At 38.6% G+C, this 22,326-nt stretch overlaps 1 protein-coding gene across 1 annotated transcript; it reads right to left on the reverse strand.

Moving 5' to 3' along the window:
* Positions 1-203: 203 nt before the first annotated feature.
* LOC148824505 (uncharacterized) lies at positions 204-12,158 on the reverse strand. The gene is made up of 2 exons (XM_088926158.1): positions 11,771-12,158; positions 204-1,510 (listed from the first exon to the last, which is right to left on the reverse strand). The coding sequence occupies exons 1-2, from the start codon at positions 12,156-12,158 to the stop codon at positions 204-206; spliced, it is 1,695 nt and encodes a 564-aa protein (XP_088782284.1).
* Between the last annotated feature and the right edge of the window lie 10,168 nt (positions 12,159-22,326).

Here is a 22,326-nt window from a genome sequence, read left to right on the forward strand (position 1 = left end):
ATAAAGGTTTATCCTGTGCTGAAAAGAGAAGAAAGGAAACACAATGTTTTGGCTGTGAAGCATTTTGCAGGTGTTACATGCTGACTCAGCTACCTACTTGAACCAATAGACATTTTAGTTGACTTGACTAAGACTATGATTAAATCAAAAACTGGTGACTAAATTGGTGTTTTTAAGTCACCTGACTGGACAACACACTTCCCTCACTGACTGCAGGTGAGTGGTGTCTCCCTTGTGTTAATGCGCTGGTGAGCTCTTAAGGTACTTAGCCATCTAAAGCTCTTCCCACACTGACTACAGCTGAATGGTCTCTCTCCTGTGTGAATACGATGGTGGGCTATCAAGGTACTTAAGCGTCTAAAATTCTTCCCACACTGACTGCAGCTGAATGGTTTCTCTCCCGTGTGAATGCTCTGGTGGGCTCTTAAGGTACTTAAACCTCTAAAACTCTTCCCACACTGACTGCAGCTGAACGGTCTCTCTTCTGTGTGAGTGCGCTGGTGATTTCTTAAGGTACTTAAGTCAATAAAACTCCTCCCACACTTATTGCAGCAGAACGGTCTCTCTCCTGTGTGAGTGCGCTGGTGAGTTCTTAAGGTACTTGAGTCACTAAAACTCTTCCCACACTGACTACAGCTAAATGGTCTCTCTCCTGTGTGAATGCGCTGGTGTCTTTTTAAGTACTGCGAGTTACTAAAACTCTTCCCACACTGACTGCAGCTGAAGGGTCTCTCTCCTGTGTGAATGCGCTGGTGTCTTTTTAAATGGTGTAAGAGACTAAAACTCTTCCCACACTGACTGCAGCTAAATGGCCTCTCTCCTGTGTGAAGTGGCTTGTTGGTTTTTGGAATCTGAGACTGACAGAAACACTGTTCCTGTCTGTGCTGTAATGGCAGTTTGTTAATTTGCAAATTCTCCATGGAATGGGCTTGCTCAGATTCTAAGGGATCATATGACTGTGTAAAACATTTCTGCAATGACAGTCCTTCTACTTTAACAGAACAAGGCCTAATTGCTATAAAGTCCTGTTGCAGTTCCTGTTGTTCTTCTTTGTACTGCCTCTTGTCTGTGTGCTGTAACTCAGCACTGTTCTCTTCACCAGGTACATCAGTCTGCTGCTCTGCAGAGTTAATCAACTGAGGCTCCATGTCCTGCTCTGTAAGATTGAAATCACCTGGTTCTTCTTTGAACTCTTGTACAGAGACACAGTCTATTTCATTACAACCTTGTGTAATATTGTTTGTGCCCGGATTAATAATCTTCTTTGTAAAATCATCAGATACTAGGAACCCAGGTGTCAGGCTGTCAGCCTCTGTCTTCAACATGGGCACAGAATTCAGATCCTCGACACTCTGTCTGCTCTCTCTGTGCTGCTCACTGAGTGTCTCTTTCCCTTCTGCAGCAGTGAGCTCTGTCTCCTGCATCAAACTGGAGCCCCACTCCTCCTCCCTGTGCTGCTGTTCAAGAGGAGCCCTTTCCCCAGCATCAGGGAGAGCACTGGCCTCCGACCCTGAAAATACAGGAAAAAAGGACAAGACCTCTAACATGGGCTGAGTAGAATTTAAAAAGCAAATAACACCATGGAGATACAAGAAAACAAACTTAAAGATATAAGGATTTTTAGCATCTAGACAGACCACCACAGAAAACTAAAACACTGCAATGTTCACTTTATCTTTTCATAGCACACATTTAGTCAACAGTGTTAATTTAGTCGACAAAACTTATGACATAATGTTTTGTCAGCAACCCATTTCGCATTTTAGTTACAGAAAATATAACATAAAAATAATCCACAATGATAATGACAAAGACTTGATTGCTCTGCATTTCTGTTTCAGGGCACTTAGATGAGACAAAATGACCTATTGGAGTAAAACTCATATAAGAAATTAATTTCACAACACCATCTGTGTATCTACTTTGTCTGACAAATAGCAGGCTGGCCTTAACAGGTAGAATCCTAAGTCTGACGCTGTATGTGGACTGTGCGGTCGCAATTATGTAATTATCAGGATGAGCCATTTTTCATCTTCTTCTATTTTCCAGCGGTCTCCCATTTGTGGATGGTCTTTTCAACACCTCATGTCATGAATTCTTACTGTCTGTTACAATGAGATGTATACACTAGGCTCATCAGATTAAAGAAAAATAAAAGCTGTAGAGAAGAAAGACATGCTTGTAGTTCTCCATGCTTTCAGCTGGAAGAAAAAGATCTGGATTCAGAAAGTATTTCATTAATAATCAAACCAGGAAAAACAGTACAACATTACTGAAGATAAACAGAACTCAGCCACATTATGAGTTGAAATCTACAATAAATCTGAAGCACCTTCTGAGCTGCAGCACCCAGATGCTTGCATTAGGATATCTCTTTTTTACATTGTAGCTAGAAATCAAATTAACTAGTAAACTAAGCAGGATTAAACTGTTCTACAGCTTGGATATATAGAAATTACAATTTCTTGTCTTGGATAGAGATTATCGTGTAAGAAATAAGCTACACTTTTAAAATCTGAGAGTATGTTGAACACGCTATATGTACTGCATTTCAGCTTCATAATGGTGCTCTGTCAGAAATGTTATTTTTGTTCAGATTTTATTTTCAAAATGTTAGTGACTCTGTAAAATGCTTTTTTGTGTACTGTACATTTCACAGCATGTAACAGCAAGTAGAAAAATTCAAAAGAATCAGTTTGTGTAGGTGGCTGGGTATTTAGCTAACAAAGAAAAAATTTTGTAGCACCAACATCATATAGCAGAGTAAAAATATCCTTGCAAAAATTAAAGGTCAAAATTCTTCAATGCGTAGGGTACCTTTAAAGCGGAGATGACTACACCAAAAATTTTGGGCGCTTCCTCTCTCTAAAGCCCTGGTCAAATACGAAGACAGTATGTACAGTTCAAATTCAAACTGAATTTAAAACTACACATTCCTGTTAATGTGGCAGTGCATGTGATCCTTGCGTTTAAACAACTAAACAGGGCGAAAAATCAGTTACATGACTTTGGAGCTTTTGAGTTTTGAAAGCTATATGCAAGTGAACGTAGCCTATACAAAACAAAATATTGCTCTTTTTGCAGTATTCCTCTATTTAAGAATATGACTGAGCATTTCATAAAAGAAAATGTATTCAAGATAAAAATAAGATCAAACTTTTTAGGTCATTTTTGGAAATGTAACTATATTGCACAAAATAAATTGAAATAAATAAAAAACACAAATAAGCATAGGTCTACATCACAAACTGTTAGCCTACTGGTGCTTTGCCAAGCCAGAAACCTGAGCTCTTTTCTCTGATGCAAGAAAGTCTAATCTTGGCATAAAATCCTGAACGGCAATGAACGGCAAGTGAATACGCAATAAATTCGATTGCTTTCTCTGAAAGCTGCTCTTGTAGATCGTTAGCAATCTCGTCCACTCGAGTAGCCACTGTATTTCTAGTGAGACTGATGTTTGCAAGAGCAGACCCTGTCTCTGGACACACTACTTCATTGACTTTTAATAGGCACCACTTTAGAAAATCGCCCTGACAGAATGGTCTCTCTGATTTAGCCATTTCTTCAGCCATGATAAAACTTGCCTTCACCACAGTTATGCGTTACTAGCAAGATGATAGTGTTTTTTCTACTACTAGATTCACAGTGATATCTGTGTAAACGTAGCCAAGGGCTATGCTAAGGGCTCATGGGAACTGGAGTTCCTGCTGTCGCGGAACTCATACAATAGACTGGGAAAAGTCTTGCAAGGGCCGGATTAAAGTGGCTTGCGGGCTGAATGTGGCCCGTGGGCCGCGAGTTTGACGCATGTGGTTTCAACAGTGGAATTTCAGCTGCAAAAGATTGCACCAGAGACAGCACTAGCTCTGCTTGTCATACACATTCAGGAAAGGATGAATAGTGCAATAATTAGGTGATCAGTAATGACCGTTTAAAATGTGCATAGAGTAATATATAAATGCTGGGAACTTCACAATTAAAGAGCTCTGAAGGACAAGAGACAAAAGATAGAGAAACCTTGAGCTTTTTAAGGCTGAAACTAAAATTCAGTCTAAAAAATTGAGGCAAATGAAAATGTAAAATGTTAGTGTAAGAGATGTAAATAAATGTAAAAATATAAAAATGAAAATGAACAAAAAGTTTATAAATGGAGTAGGTGTTACTTTGAAATAAGCAAACAGAAAAACAAACATGACCACACAGTCAGAAGAGGGATGCAGGAACACTTGCAAAAGCTTAGGTAAACAAAAAAAATCACAGAAAGGTGTGTGTTACAAAAGAACATGAAAACATAAAATAGATTTGGCAGAGAGCTTGAATAATCAGGTGCATTTCTGGCAGTATGAAGAGTATGAAGGTTTGATAGGATAGAAAGCAAGAAAATCAGCTCATATGACAAACAGAGCAATTTGGTCAGAAAGCCTTGTATGAATTAATAGCAAACATGGTTTCATGAAAGGCTTCTAAATCAGCTGGGCATTCAGGTAGATTGCCATGGTAAAGAATTTATAAACAGATTTTGTTAAAGCAAGTCAGGTGTTTTTGCAACACATAAAATGTTTTTCCAAGCAACAAAGAGACATTTTTCCAAGAAAGTAATTTAGCCTTTGTCACTAATGGAACCAATAAATAAAGACATAAATATAGAAATCTAAATATTTCTAATTCAATGCTGGTAGCAGGGTAAACTTAGGACTCGGCAGCTGTCAGGTTGTGTTCAGTGTAAATTTTGTCACTGAGTTAGTGCAAGATGTTAGCAGTGAAATCAGGTATTTAGAAATGACTTATTCCAAGAAGGAGATTTTCAGAATAATTATAAATCTAGCAGGATAGAGAAAGCACAGGATAAAGGTAGTTAGATTGATCAGATTAGTATACAAAGCCATTTAGCAAAGTATACTTTAGATCTTTTTTCTGAACCAGGGAAAACCTGATCATGTTTCACTATAAAAAAGTTTTGATTATTTAATATAACGCCTTTAAAATTAGCATCTTAAAGCAATACAGTAGGTGTAAAAAGAGTTATAAGGACCACAAATTACAAAGCACATATAAGGTATAAGCATATATAAGAAAGACAAGCAGTTAGAAGTGCCACTGTAATTAGAAAATGAAGACGATACAGACACTAAATAAAAGCCTTACTGAAAAGAAACGTTTTGAAATTAAATTTAAATGCGCTCAGGGTAGGTGACTCAGATATCACTAGGGATACAAATTTAGAGCTCTGGGGTGCAGCTAAAGAAGGCCCCATCACCCACAGAATGTAGATTATCCTGAACACCAGAGTCAGATGAACAAAGGTTGTAAGGTGGGAAGTAGATAGATAAACCAGATAGGTACTGAATGAGGATGAGGATATTGAAGTTGACTCGAAACCTGATAGGAAGCCAGTGGAAGGACTCGAAGACAGGCGTAATCTGATTGCTTGCTAGCAACCCGGTCAGGATTCTGGCTGCCAAATTCTGAACATATTGGAGATTGCTCAGTGAGGATTTAATTACCCCAGTGAACAGGATGTGCATTTATTTATTCTAGAAAAAAAACCCTCTTAGTTTCTCTAGTTCCCTTTAAAAGAAAAGGAATCAGTGTGATATTCCACAATGCAGAGTGCTACATGGCTGGTATTTACATATGATATTTAACAAATTAATACAAGCAGTTTTTGAGGATTTAAGTATAGGCCTAGTTATTGCATGACGCAAAACTAGAGATGTACATAGGAAAAAGATAATTTTGGGAAAGTTGAAGAATGCAATGATAACAAGAACACTTTCTAAAAGGGTTAGGCATACTTTTGACAAATTGACAGGAGATGTTATAGACTGCACCATCGGCCATGTCACCCTCCAGCTCTCAACTGGCTACCCACTGAAGCTGAACAGGTTTGAGCCTGGTCAGTATGGATGAGAGACCTACTGGGAAGCTATGGATGCTGCTGGGAGTGGTGTTAATGGGACAAGCGGGGGGTACCCACCCTGCAGTCTGTGTGGGTCCTAATGCCCCGGTATAATGGCAGGGACACTATAATGTAGTGGGCGCCGTCTTTCGGATGAGACGTTAAACCGAGGTCCTGACTCTCAGTGGTCATTAAAGATCCCCAGGCATTTCTCGAGAAGAGTAAGGAGTTACCCCAGTGTCCGGGCCCAATTTCCCCCCTTGGCCTTTACTGTGTCCGCATGTATAATTTAATTGTTCTTGTCCTGCGATGGATTAGCACACCATTCAGGGTGTACCCTGCCTTGCGCTCGCTGCTTGCCGTTGCTAGGCTCCAGCTCTTCCCAAAACCCTGAATGGGATAATTCGGTTCGGTGAATGGATGGATGTTATAGACTGCAGAGGAAGATGATGAAGTTAACAGACTGGATGTTTACACAGCTACTGAAAAAACATACAAAAAGCATGCTAACAACTGTCCTATCCTATTCCTTAGGTAAGACATTTGATTTTTATAAACAGTTAACATTGATCAATCATTCAATTCAATTTCATAAAGCCAGTCCTGTAACCCTATCTGTAGATGAATCTATACTTGAGAAATTGAAAAACCTTGGGGTTATATTCGATTCTGGTTTAACATTCGACCCACATGTGCAGCATATTGGCAAAAAATATTTTTTCACCTCAGAAAAATCGCTAGATTACGCCCTATGCTATCATTAACTGTGGCTGAAAAGCTGATCGACACATTTGTGTTCTCTCGAATTGACTACTGTAATGCTCTACGCGCTGGGGTATCTAAATCTACTTTGAACAAACTGCAGTATGTCCAAAATTCTGCAGCCAGAATCCTGACCCGGTCTAGTTTAAATGATCACATTACTCTTATCCTGGAGTCCTTGCACTGGCTTCCGGTCAAATTCTGTGAAGACTTTAAAATCCTTATGCTCACCTATAAGGCTCTGCATGGCTTGGCACCTCAGTACCTGTCTGAACTATTATCGCCCTACTCCCCACCTCGCAACCTTCGCTCTACTAACTCTGGACTCCTTACTGTCCCCCAAGCCTGTCTACATTATGTGGGTGACAGGGCCTTCTCCTGTTATGCCCCCAAGCTCTGGAACTCTCTCCCCAAGTATATCAGAGAGTCACCTTCTCTAAACTCCTTCAAATTTTTTAGAAAAGCCTTTACTTAACTTTTCCATTCTTCACCCCTCTACTTTTCTTAGTAGCACCATCCACGGTCTCCTCTGTATATTGTAATTGTGTTGTATCTTGTGTATTCTTTTTATTTATTGTTGTTGTCATTCTGTAAAGCACTTTGAGAACCCACCTTTAAAGGCGCTATATAAAATAAAGTTTATTATTATTATTCATTCATCAGGAAGTACAATAACCTTCTACAAAAATAAATGTAAATGGTGACAAATCTGTGATTAATGATTAGGGACTTAGAAGTCAAAGAAAATTTACATTGTTTAATTGTAAACACTAAGTTATATATGCAGAAGCCATTGGCACTTTGCGCTATAGAACGCTCATTCTGTACTGCTGAGCCCCGCACCTCTTCTCTCTTTTGGTACTGCCCCCCTCTCTGAGAGCGTGCAGAGGGCGGTGCTCTATTTTCCCAGCCTTTGATTTGAAAAAAAAAGACCTGATGATCTGCTTCACACCACAGGAAGAGAGGAGAACTTGATTTTTTCTGTACGAAACGTGTGTTGCATTTATGAAATTCAAGTTTCGTAAATGTTTAGTTAAGAAGTAAAAACCCTACAGCATACACAAATTTTCTAAGCTGATCATAAAGAAAAATCACCCATTGTTTGAACATACAAAGTGTTTTTTTATCTAAACCCAGTTTTTTGTAGCTTTTAAAGTCATGCAATGTTTAAGTTAGGCAGGAACACATCATTTTATCTTATTTTTTATTTTAAAAATTGTTTGCCTAGCATGGTAAAGAGCACTGTGATAGACTGAAACACAGGCCTGTCATAATACTTATACTTAACATAATACTTATGTTATCATAATACTAGCACAACATGATTAACACTTACACCATTCAGACTGTGGTAGGTTTTCAACTGAATTATTATGGCATCAAAAGACCCAGTTATTAATAATATCAGTGAGATAAAGAATATGTATATTACTTTTCCTGTTCTGTGGTAATATTTTAAGTAACTCATTCAGTAATTACCCTATAGTTATTACAAATTGAGTACTGGTGGAAGCCTCTACTGAATAAACTGAAACAAATGTTGCTTTGAAACTTTGAAAAAACTTCCTTTGAAAACAATTTCAACACAACTTATAGAAAAATACAGAATTATTAACAGTTGTTATTAACAGTTGTTAATAATAGATGTTATAAATAGATCTTTTTATTAGGAAAGATTCATATGATGTCCCCTCTATGAGATTATTTATTACTAATCAAAAATAAATTACTTATTGTATTGATATTTGACATTTCTGTGGATCAATACTCTTTAGACTAAGCAACAAAAACTTGTGCTTTTTGACAAAATCTTATAAAATGTGTTAAATATTTTCTTAGACATACATTTTATTATTTATTACAATTTAGTATTTATTATACCTTTATACATTTTATTATACAAATAAATTTAAAAAAATGTGATTAAAACTAATTTAGTTTTAATCAGTTTAATTAATTTAATTAAGACTAATCATAGTGAAGATTGGGTTGACTGGACTAAATTAAAAATGGATGACTAGAAGGTGGCTATGACTAACAGACACTTTCGTTGACTTGACTAAGACTAAATCAAAAACTGGAGACTAAATTAACACTGCAAACAAGTACACAGAAAAATAACACTCAGAATAAACAACTTTTCTAAACACACATTACATTTGTTGGTTTCATATACCTCTATTGGCAGCAACAATCAGCATCGACCAGCAAAGTCTCTTAATAACCACATCAAGGTTTAAATGTGAAAATAGCATGGTGATTGGTTGAAGGCCCAAGCACAGTCCTCAGAGTGATGTTTAAGGTTGAACTCTAGAAGCTGTGAATGGCTTAGACAGTGAATTCAGAGGGAAACAGTCTGATACAGAACTGTTTAATTACAGAGAGGCTCCCAGCTGAATCAGAAAGAGGCGAGCTGGTGATTCAGAAAATAAACCAAAGAGGGGGAAAAAGGCAAAAAGGCACAGAGATAACCAGTGGTTATATAATGCTAACACGAGTGCAAGACACTCATTAACAACAACAGCGGATTGAATCATAATACTATATAGAAAACGTTATTTTATATAGCCCCTTTAAAAGGGACTTCTCAAAGCGCTTTACAGATGGAAAAAAGTAACACAGTGGGAGGAGGCAGCAGAATTAAACCAGTACAGTGAGGGTTTGGAAGGGGCAATAAGGAGTTTGATTAAATTGATTGAGATTCTTACTGAAAAACTGGCAGTTTGAGAGAAAGGTGTCCCAATCTGTTTGAATGGCAGGGTGAGAATGTGAGAATGTTTGTGTTGCCCCTGGCAACCGCAGGATGCAGGTCGGACCCAGTCTTGGCACGACAATAAAAGGGCAAGGCCCCCAACAAAAGCAAAAACCCAAACACACAAATTAACTGAACCTGATTCTTTAGAAAGCAGAGAGCATAGATTCTAAAAAAAAAACACAAGTATCAAATTTTATAAAAAATATTATGAAGTTAATCTAGATATAATGGGTAACTCCTCGCTATTGTCAACATTTCAAGTTTCAGAGCAAAGGGGATGTTTGCTTGGATGTGAAAGCCCCAGACTCACTGATTAAAGCAATTGTCAAGTTTACCTTAGTTAACATTAGTTAATTAAATTCTGGAAAAAGGATTAAGGGTTAGTCAGCAGTCCAGGAGCAGTCCAGGAACACAGCCTAAAAGAAAAGGACAGAGATAAGAACAGAGGAGAAAAGACAACATGAAGGTGAGAGCTCCTTGTTCCAGATCATCCATATCATCAAGTATTTGAACCTTTTTAATATAGCCTGTTGTTCTGTAATTTTTAGAGATCTCTGACTGCTGTCCAGTTTAAAGAATCCCTTGGTTGAAACACCTCCTGATTAGTGGGTGGATTTTGAGAATAGGGAGATAAATTGCCATTAATCTGGTAACATAAGGGTTAAGAGAAGAAGTGAGATTTAACTGCAGGTAACAGTGTCTTTAGTTTAGAAGGCAGCTGATCTTTAAGATATTTAAGAGTTGAATACTTTGCAACAGTCAGGTTTTTCTGGGTAGACAGGAAGTGGGCCTCTGGGGCACCTTATTTATAAATTGCATAACTTGCATGTTGTATGTTTATTGTGTGTGTAGTTTAGTGTGTGTTTTGTCATTGTTAATAAATATTTGTTAGCCCAGTGTGTCTTACTTCTGACTCTTTTCTGTGTCAGAGCACAAAGAACTCAAGTGCTTCTCAATCTAATTATTGCTCAGTTATATGGGGGATAGAGTCATTTAATTTAATTCTTGATTTACTCTCTGGGCCATTTCAGGCATTTTCAGACCTTCCATTTGTAACAGGTTGTCAACGATATTCTGTGATGAACTGGTATCCTGTCCATGGTGTATCCCACACTGTGCCACTTGCATGCTGGGATAGGCTCCAGATCTACCCTGACCCTTTACTGTGCAGAGCAGTGAATTCAACTGAGAGGAAATGACTGTCTCTCTAGAAGACTCATACACATTCTGCTGTGTACTTAATCCAAAGAGGTCAGGAAGAAAACAGTGCACATTGCAGTGCTGGTACTTAACTCAACAGTGAGAGCAGACAACACTGGCCAGACAGTGCAGCACAAACACACCAAGAGAAAAACCCTGGGAACAGAGTTTGTCCTTTCAATTCCTTCCAAATCCAGGACACTCCTTCTCCTCCAAGATCAATCAATACAGCAGAATCCCCAAACTTAAAACACCCCAATATACTGCACCTCACCAGAGACAATCCAATATTCACTTGAACCTGCACCTCAAACCCCTAACCACTAGAAAACATAAGAATGCAAATATCTGTCGACTGATTGACCACTTTTATCCTGTTTACAATTTTACCTATATTTCCAGATTTTAATTGCTTTTTTTAAACTTAAATCCCTGGAAACACATTTGGCCAAGATTATGTTAAAAATAAGGACAATGTTCCAAAGATAAAAAACACTAAATAAGCAAGATACCAAAGATAACAATGATGTAAATACAGTAGCTCATCATTTTTTTACTCCAGTTTCTGAATGATATAGAGTAAGTCTAAACAACGTGTTCTCAGTCCTGTTACTGAAATACAGATGAGGGGATGAGCAGAATAAGGGCTTAATTCAGACACAATAACTGGACACTGCAGTACATTAACAAAGCACTGAGAAAGAGGGGTTAATACAGACACACTGACTGGACAATACAGTACATTAACACTACACTGAGAGAAAGGGGTTAATACAGAAACACTGAGTGACTTAATATTCCAAAGGAGTTAGTACAGACAGACCCTGGTGGACTGGAATATTTAAATAATAAACAAATATAAAATCTAAAGATATAACACAATACTTATAGTACAAATACAATATTTATATTTTTCTAATGACGTCGGATTATACACTGATTTAGCGAAAGAACTGGTGAATGTGAACAAATTGTTTTTAGCACCATAACCAGACAACAACAGTTCAGTTTTCAGTAAAGAATCCCGTTGCTAAATCACACAAGTCTTTCCCACTTCACTCTGCATCTATTCACTATATTCTGAACAGTGAGGAAGTTAAAGACACCGTTTTTAAACACACACACACTGACTTCATACAAGTCACCCCACTGACCTGACAGCTGCACTTTCGTGACCATTTCTTCTTTTATTCCTGCAGTGACTTCACGGGGAAGCTTGTGTCCAACATGATGTGTCTGTCTCCGATCTCCTGCTCCCGACTCCTTCTCCCACAGCTGCAATCTCCACTTCAGGCTCTCGTTTTCCTTCTTCAGCTGCGCCATTTCACTCTCGACACTGTCCTCCACACACTGTGTGATTTTAAACGCGGCCCGTCTCACCAGAATCTGGGAGACGCTGCGGAGCTTGTCTTCAAACTCGTCCTCAGAGTCAGACATCCTGTTTCGGAAAACGTCTGCCACTTCATATACGATCGATTTGAGTAAAATATCCATGAAAGAATGAAGCTTGGTTTGTAGATTTAACAAGGACGCCGCCGCCATCCTTCTTTAGAGTCGGTGAGAAACAAAGGCTGCGGAGTTTAAACACAAGAACTTTCTTCTGTATTTTTGTTCTTCACAGATCCTGTATTCAGGCCTGTGATCTGTTCAAGCATGAACACTGCCGACAAGTCGTGTGCGATATCAGAACTTGAAAAGTTATTTTAAAAACAGAATAAGTTTCTTATCATTTAGCTAAAGCAACTGATTCAATCACCGCCATGTGGGTGAAATATCTGCAGTGTCGCGCAGTATGATGACGTCACTCCAGCACTGCCGCGGCTTCAAAGCAACTGAGGGCGGTGCTTCTGCAGCCGAACATAAACCTCACTGTAAATTTACTTACTGGACTTAATAACGTACATAATTTACAATGTAAAACTTTCATGTAAGGTTAATGCCCCTCTAGTTAAAAGGTTGCTGGTTCATATCCTGCATCTGGTAAAGGAATCCTACTCTCCTGGGCTCTTGACCAATGCCCTTAACACCAGCTGCTCTGGGGGTGCTGTACAGTGGGTGATCCTGTGCTCTAACCCCAAGCTTTTTCACTGTCTGTGTATCTCATGGAGAGCAAGCTGGGGTATGCGAAAAATACTTTTCTAATGCAAATTGTATTTGGCTAATAAAGTGATCTTCACTTTTTGAGAAGTGGGTGCACACACAGGAAGACATTAATGTTTGTCTTCATTAGAGAATGTATATCAACAGTTTAAGCCAAAATGTTTGTAATTGTGATTTTACAAAATTTAATAAATTGTCTATCGATGTTAGAAATTAGTCAGAAAGTTAGAAATAGTTTTATTTCCAAATTTATTTCCAAAATCTCTGTGAAGAGAGTTTACCAGATTATATTCTGTTTGTAAAGAAAGTCTTTTTAATTGAAGGTGTAGGATTCCAGCCCATACGCGGACGGTTGTGTTCCTTGAATCTATTGTGATCCCCCCGTAGTATTAGTTTTTGTGTCCTTCAAATAAAACTAAGTATTTTACTTGCCCTTTATCGAGTTTTACCGTATGTTTTTTTAAATGTTTGATCATTTTGTATGCTCTTTAGTACTTTACAGGGGATGTTTTAGGATTTATTTAGCTGTCAATACATAAAGCAATTTTATCAGTATCGAACGCTAAATGTAGATCCTGGCAGTACTTAATGAGATGTTCTTTAGAAAACTGTTTTTTTTTAAATATTTCCAATATTTATTTTTTCCAATTTTTCCAATACCATACAAAAAGTTGAAAGTTTTGATTGCATGCAGCTGATGAAATCTCTCTTTGATGGAAGTTACAACTACATCTAAGCTACTACAGAAACAATCACATTTACACATTTCTTGTGGATCCAGACGAAGATCATTATGAGACTCAAAACATGCCTCTTTTCTTTTTTTGAGGATGAATGGATTATTGATGTGTAAACATCTGTTCAAAACCAAAATCATCTCCTATTGCTGCTGCTTCTTTGTTTCCTCAAATCCTTCAACTGATCATCGGTATCAAGGGATAATGTCATAAAAATTCTTTTAATTGCCAATTTTATTGTAATTACATTTACTTTTAAAGATGTCTTGCATGTATCACAAGGTATAATAGTCCCTGTCCGTCCTCAGCTAAAATGTTTTTAAAAATACGACAAAAGTACAATTTACTTAACAACATTTATGGTTACATCTATATTAAAAAAAAGGTAAATATACCAAGATATTAAAATTCAATTGTACAGTCCTGACCTAATAATGCTTGTGAAGTTTTCCAATAAATCTGAACAGTAATTTTGAAATATTTTAGATGAGAATGTAAAGAGAGTACAAAGATCAAATTCAATGACTGAAAATAAACCAGTAGATCACTAAACTGAGTTTCTTCCTGAAATGATTTGCTTGCGAAGCACTAAGCAGCCTTGAATGGATACCGGGAATCAAATATACAGATGGAATCAGAGCGTGCTTTCCACCTTTTTTGTAACATTTTCCTTTGATAGGGTGGAGTTGTCTTCACAATCTGGATTAAATAAAAAGAAGTGACGTCAGTGTAAAACAGCTTTCCTTCTTGGGGAACAACGGTTGTGTTCAATATTTCTAATAATTTTGGTTTCAAGATCGAAATTTAGTGTGAAGCATAAAAGCCAGCTGGATAAATCTTTTACACGTCATTGACAATGGTCTTTCAACTAATAGCCCGTGCAGGGATCAAACCCCAGCTGTTGGTACAAGTTTCGTAAGGCTCTGCAACATGCAGAGGAGAAACTAGCTCTGCTTCTTCATTATATACACAGTGAGCAATATTTGCGAGCTTACTTCCCCCTACAAGCTCTGTATTCGAATGCAGTACAGGACCGGTCATGGAGAAATGAAGCGAGGAGGGTGTGTACATTAAAAGGCTCACAGAGTCCCTGGGAGGGCTCAAACAACCACCCACCCTTTTGGTTAACAACCGAGCCACAAAGATTCAAATACAGCTTGACACTTCTCGGTCTCAGTGAGATCAATACACTCAGTGTATTTCCAGAGATTCATTTTTTTAAAGGAAAAAACCAACAGCGGCTGAGATCTTCTGGAATTTTTTCATTCTATACTGCAATTTCGGATGGGTACCCTGTGAAAATACGAGTTTTGACAAGACGGGATGGACATTTAAGGTCAGCAGGCTTGGGGAATTAGACTTTGTGGTGAAGGCTGCAGGTTCAGCAGCAGCAGAACCTGATCAGTATCAGTTGACTCCGATATACTTTGAAAACTTGACTTTTGGATTTAGAGTCAGTGTTCTCAGTGTTCCTGGATCTGTTATCGAGAACAACACCATTACTTCTTGACTTCCAATCTTCTTCCTGGTTCATGCCATGTAAAAAGACATACTCAATGGAGTCATGCCAAGCTTGTGTTTAAGCCTCACCTGGAGCAGCTCGGTTTTCTTTCTGGACTGTTAAAGAGGGTTTTGTGTTTTTTGTGAAATGAAGAGAGGATTCTCTGTTACTTGTGCTCCCCCTGGGAGAGGTAAAAATGTTCATGAGGTGGTGGTAAATATCCTCATATTTAGGAATCCAGGATATGGAATATCAGGGCTGTAGGCATTCAGATCTGTAGATGTAGTGAAAACATTAGAGGAGATGTGTCACTCTCTGTTTGAGAGCTGCGCAGGAAGAATAAAATGTGGCCTGGGAAGAAGAGACTCTCTTTGGAAGAGTGGCACTCCTCAAAGGGAAAGTGCAGGAAAAGTTTTCACAAAGCTGATTTTTGGGGGATTAAAAGTAGATTTTTGGTGGGCCATCATGGTGCAACGCTGGCACGTCTGACTCCACATCAGAAAGCTACGTGTTTAAATCACGTCGGGGTCAGCTATTAGCTTTTCAGGTTCTGCTTGTGCCAAACCTGGAATTCTCACCATGCAGTTGAGTTTTATCTGTACACCACATAGATAATCTAAACAAAATAGAGCAGTACAGGACACGCAGTGAGGAGCTCATGCAGCGAATACCCTTGAACACGACAAGAGAATAGGCACAGTTCACATCTGCTAAACATCACGTCCGACTTTAGAGACAGCTGCATCAGAGAATGGAATCCTGGAGGAAAGAGATCATTTTTGTATTACAGGTTCAAGCAAATCTGAAAGTTAGGGAGTTTCGGGACACTTTGGTTTTATTAAAAAGTGTCTGAAGCCTGTAAATGTAATTTGAAATGGCTAACCCTATTGGACATTAGCTGGTGCTTTTTGTAACGATTTGTTATTTCATGCAGGAAAAAAAAAGGGTACAGACCCAACATTTGCTTTCAGGTGCAGTTCATTTACATAACGGACATCTATTACTGAGGAGCCTGATTAAAATTTACACGAGCCAGGTAGAAGTCGAACCTAGAATTGTTTGAACCCAAGTCAGGCGCGTTATCTATTAAACCTCTGGCATATCACATAACCTGAATTGCACCATAGTAAGCTCAGTGCTGCTACTAGTAATACACCACTCCATCTAAAATTTCAAAGTGAGAAACGTGTGTCCTAAATTTTTATGAGTTTTAAAATATCATCTCTTTAAATCAGACAAAATTGTTAATGTGTCCCACTGAAATTCAGATCGATTTAGAATTCAAAGAAAGACTGTTTTCTTCCACAACACCGTGAAATTATCACATCCACCAGACTCTCCAACTTCTCTCTTGTAGTTGTAAAGCAGACTTTGCTGGGTGAGCATTCACTCTTGTAAATTAGGTCACGTATCATGTTAAATCATTTCTTTTCAACACAACATTTCCTGGTGCACGTTTTCTCTATGAAAAAAAATAAATTTTCCCTTGCACGATTTCTTGTTTTTTATATCAAAGAGTACAGAAATAAAAAAATAAGAAATAGTGTCACAAAAGAACTCTTGGGAGATGTCAAAAGTATTGGACATGAAAAATTCCAGATAAGAGCCATTTCTCTTTGATTCTCAGTGTCGGGGCTGCTATGAAACTTACTCTGAGAGCAGGCTCAGTGCTTACTGAACACAGATGTCTCTTTTGACCAGGGACAAAGTATTTCTGATGGAGCGCTATACGCAAAGATTTAATAACTGTCACAGTAAGGTGAACCCTTGGGCGAGGAATGTTCCTGCCTCGTGTATGACTACGCCACCTAGCAATACAAACGGGGTGCAAGGGCCCCTCTACATTGCCACAGGTTCTGTTTATCTTCCAGAATCACCAATGCACACACAGACCAGCGACAATCATTTGTATTGTATAAATGGCTTTTATTTTCTAACTACATTCACATTCACTATCACCCAAAGACACAACGAAAACAGTATTCACAGCAGCAAAAGGTCCTTCCCAGGGTCATAATGAATCCGGAGGGACAGCAATCTTTCCTGTAAAGTACTGAAGAGAGGCCACTCGAACGATTCTTCTTAATACCTGTAGTCTCTGATGGCCCATATGAAGGAGAGGGGTATCACCCAGTCCTATTTCCCCAGTCCACAGCCAGGTAACAGTAGAAATCCTCTGCGGGCTGTATTACATTCCTTTCAGTTTGAATCAGCTAGCTGGACTGGTTTCCTTGTTCTTTGCCTTCAGGCATTAAAAGTATCTGTACAGTACCTCTGTTCCAATGCCGATGTCTCCCATGGTCGTCAGTTACTGAACCAGTACTTCCTTGCCTTCAGGTATTAGAAGTCTATGCAAAATACCTCCATGGTCTCACACTCTGCAGCTTCCTTGTGCTGCCTGTGTCGTCTCCAGGGTCCAGTGGGAATATGGAGCCCCCTCTGTTCTGTCTCAGGTGTTTTTATTCCTCTCCTTAACCAATCCCTCTCAGGGGGTTTTCCACAGTCCCTGGAAAATGTGGTGTTTGAGGGGTGTGGGAGTGCCGAGCTATGTGTTATTGGCCCTTATCACCTGTTCACTCTCCAGCTCTCCCTCCTCCTCCCTTGGTCTGGATAAAACTGGCTCAGCAACTCCTCACACCTCCAAGTATTGATACCTAATTGCTTCCTGAACAACTTGAGTATGACTGTTGTTACTGATTGTTCCTGCTAGACTGTATTCCTTAGAACTACAGTTGCCACCCTTGAGTGAGAAGCAACATTGACACCATCCTGGAAATCAACATAACCTAATCAATTACAGCCTGTTACTGCCTAAAGGACCCACATCCTGTGACACATGCATTCCTCCAATTTAATAGTTTTATTCCTGGGAAAAGGCACTGCAACAGAGAGTTGATATTCAAAGACTTCAACGTCCATATTGCCATATTGGACTGCTTGTATGCAGGCATCGCTTTGATTTTGTGTTTTTAGTGTTTTACTTCATTCAGAGGGTTTTGTATTGACACTGCTGAAGTAAACAAGTGACATAATCACAAATGCGACCAATTGTTCTGGATAATAATGATTGATGCGAGAAAAATACAGCTTCTTGCATTAACAACAAGATCCACCAACGCACTCACTTGTTGTGTTGGGGATGTTTCTGTAGTACTCTTCCTCAGAGTCTAAGTTATTTGGCAAGCAAGGACCACTGAGAACAAGTGTGAATGAATTAAGATCACAGTGATTTCTAATATTGCGCTGTCATTTTGTGTACAGAGACCTGATAAGAGCACTTCTGCTTCTTCCTTATTAAGAGTTTCAGTGTTTAAGAAGATGATTCTCACCTCAATTGCTAGTTTCAAAAGGTTTGTTCAAGGGCACGTTGGCTAGGATTCAAACCTGCTTGTGAGACAGCTGGGCTCACCACTATACCATGAACAGACTTCCAAGATCACCAACCACATTTCACAATCCTCTCTCTCACCCTAAAAGATATGTAGACTAAGACGCCAAATGGAAACAAATTTTATTCACTCAAATTTCCACTAAATATTTTATTGTGATGTCATTTTAATTAACATTAGCTGTGACAAGGCGTCATTTTTGCCTCTTCAAGTTTAAGAGTCTGCTACTTTATTTGGACTTTATGGTAAAGGAATAACTTGTTCAATGTTTGCTTACACAGCTCCACCATAGTTATTTGTCCACATTCTAACAGGATGTAAAAATAAGTGATTCATTAGTGCAGAGTGACTGGAAGCTTTAACGTGATCAATATAATGCCTTTTTCCTGCTTATGTCTTAATTTCCATAAATTTACTCTGTAGTAAAGGAAACGCTAAAGCAGGAAATTGCGGGCATTCTTCATTCCTGGTTGATTGCTCGTGTGCAGAGGGCTTCTGCACTTCCCAAAATCAGTTCTGCAGTTGTGTTGCTGTGTTGTGGATGTAACTCAGTGGTAAAGCGCATGGTTCGTATGAATAAGGTCCCAAATTCAATCCCCGGCATCTCCATGTCAAAGCAAGAAATGGTCTTCTGACTTGTTGTGGCTGTTCAAGAAGACACCTGTTGAATCTCACCAGGGATTTCTTGAGAGATTGTTCAGCGAGCAAAGCCTCCCTCTGGACTCTGCACTAACCTGAAAACTGTGTGAGCTCCTCACTGTGTGTCCTATTCTGTTACATGTGCTCTCATGTAGATTACCTACATGGAGAACAGTGACAAGAACACCTTTGAACTTTGAGAAGAGAAGTGCTAAACAGCATTAAAAAAATATTTTAAACACTCATAGTACAACTCAAAAACCTAAGGGACAAAAGACCTTTCCATGTTCACAATAGTTTAAAGAAAATCAGCCGCTTGAATAGGGACCCTCAGGTTAATAACTAGATCTTCTATTGACTGAACTATTCCTGTCTACTTGCTTCTTTTCTTAAACAACATTTTTCAAGAATTTCGTACAACTTGCGAAAGCTGACATTTAATTCTTGCTTATAAATGCAGAGGAATACTTCCTGCTGGCAGGAAAATGGCAGTAATTATTATTATTATTTTGCTTCTAAACCTGCTAATGGAAAGAACAGAGTCGAGAGCCTCTGTAGTGCAATGTGTAGTGTGGTCGGCTTTAAACTAAAATAACAGAGGTGGTTCATGCATACCTGAAAATCATTGACCATGCCAGTATTAGCAGTGGATACGGGTGTTTTGCACGTTGAGCTACAACACATAAAAATAAAGCTCCCGAGTCAATATCATTGGGAATATCCAATAATGACGAACATCAGTAACAGTAAGGAAAATTAGACTCACTCATGGAGTTTTATCTTCGAATGGAGGGCGGGAGAATTTGTTTCCAGCTCTCCACTGTTAATTGACAGGACTTTTGATGAAACTGTTCTCATACAACCAACATACAAATCACACATCTTAATGAACATGAAATCCATGTTGTGAATAACATAAAACTGTCACTACCCATGATTGGGTCCTTGAGTCTGGCATCTAAGACCACTCAGCCATCCTGACAAACAGTGGAAGCTGGTGTGTTGAATGCACCCATTGCTTTGTCAGGGAAGCAGGGAAGATTATGCTAGAACAACAGAAGGATTATTAACCACTACCAATAGTTCTTTACTTATTATTACAGAGATTTCTACATTGCAAGACAATTGACAATTTTAGATCAAGGAAAGGCATGGTAAACAAAGCAAGTACAGAGAGGGTTTGAACTGGAAACCTTCAGCCTACAAGACAAACACCTTACCACTTGGCCACTGTGCCTTTGCTTTGGCTTTCTTTTCCATTAAGGCTAACACGTTTTTAAAATAAAAATAAAGATAAAAAATTATTTTTTAAAATAAAAAAAAATATTTGTGCACAAATTGCCATGGTAAGAGGAATTAAACAAATGACTTTGTGGTGTTATGACGCGTGGAAGTGACTGCACCTCCTTTTTCTGAGATGCTTCCTCTCACTTGGTGAAATATTCACTTCTTTGGCCCCCTGGATATAGTTCTTCTGTTAAGCAGGCTTCAGACCCTGCTTATAGCGCCCGTGTAGAGATTTTATTTTTACAGGAAGACGCATTCCGAAATGTATCTCTGTATTTTTAGAAAAGCTTCGAACGGCGTATTTTATACAATGCACAAACAGTATTCTAATTGCAGACTGCAGTTCTGTGCAGCAATTGTACTAGATTTGACTATGAATCTGAAAAACTTTTAGCAAAGATATTCAGGTTTCCTTGAACCATTAATAAAAATCTACTTCACTTCCAATCTCTGATGTCACTGTAAACTCAGACGTGATGTTCCTCAGGTGTGCAGTCTGCCTTTCCTCTTGTCGTATTCAAGAGTACTCACTGCGTGAGCTCCTCACTGCATGTCCTGTATTCTACTGTGATTTCATTTAGATTATATACGTGGAGTGCAGTGACAAGATCACCTTGAACATTTCCGGTTTGTGAAAGGAAACACTAAAGAAAATATAAGTGATGAACATTTAAAATAACCACAGTACAGCTAAAAGAGTGAAAGATAAAAGACAATTTATAATGACATTCACAATAAATTTAAGAAAAGCACAACCACCCAAACAGGGACTTGAACCCTCAGATGAGAAGTCTAGTGTTCTACTGATTGAGCTATCCAGCCTCTGTGAAAATTAAGACACTGTTGGAATCCTTGGATTTTACATATCTCTTCTTGTGCCAAAGTGCAGTCATACTTGACCTGTCTGGAACAACCACTGACAGACTTTATCCAGAAGTGACGGCACCACTACCAGTAGAATGAGAGAGAAATACAGCACTGCATTTATCATTCCTCACAGTACTTATGACCCTTTTCACATTTAACAAGATATTTTAACCATCAATATTTATGAAAAAAAGAAATGGAACATTTTTTAGAACAATAATAATACAAAAAAAACTTTCAGTGCCTTGAATGCATAAATGTGCACACCCTTTATACAGGGGGTTGTAACTGTTAAAATTTAACCAGTCACATCCCAAATCATGTACAAAGGTTATTTGGCTTCCCCAGACATCAATTGCATTGATTCTGATTAGTCCTATTTAATATCAGCTGATCTCATATAAGGAACCAGATCTCTGAGAACAAACGTTCAAACTGCACAGCGGAACCTGAAGAGAAATCCGTCTGCTGATTGACACTGAATAATGTCGTTACAAATTATCCTCCGAGCTGTTTTAAGTGTCTGGCCACCTCTTCCTTTCCTACTTTGCAGTGAGCATAATTCTTTCAGTTTCTTCTCTTGTATTTTCCTTGCTATTTTACTGTCTCTTTCTTCCACGTGGAGATGGATCCACAGCCAAAACCCACCAGGGTAAAGTTAGTTCGAAACGATTTTGGCCTGCCTGTAGCGCTTTCACGAAACCTCCTAGGCTTACGAAAACACTTCCTTTGTGTATAAAGTACATTGTGAATGTTTTCTCAGCCTTCACTTTGTCGTTTTCATGACATTTTTTTGACCAGGCACAAATATTTTTTTGTCCATATCTTCGCAATGAAAACACAGAATGCCTTCAAACCAAATGCATTTTAAAGACCACGACTTGTGGAAATTTCCACAGTCTCTACATCAAACTATCAGTGAGCTAATTATCTTTTTTAAACCTCCGGTTTTTCATCAATGCGTAATTATGCACTAACTGGAACCCGGGGGGACCGCTGTGTACATAGCTTCACAACATGGGAAATACCGCTCAATACGGCTTCATGCAAACAACCAGTGGAAGCAGAAGCAGAACAGTGTTGTCTCCAATTACCCAGACTGTAAGCATGGGAATAAAGCTTTGTTTGATTTCTGAAACACTTTCTTTACATCCTGTTTTCATTCAGGTAAGGGTCAACTATATTCACAA

The sequence above is a fragment of the Atractosteus spatula genome, chromosome 10 (genome assembly GCF_055471065.1).
Source record: "Atractosteus spatula isolate fAtrSpa1 chromosome 10, fAtrSpa1.hap1, whole genome shotgun sequence".
NCBI classification, from domain to species: domain Eukaryota; kingdom Metazoa; phylum Chordata; class Actinopteri; order Semionotiformes; family Lepisosteidae; genus Atractosteus; species Atractosteus spatula.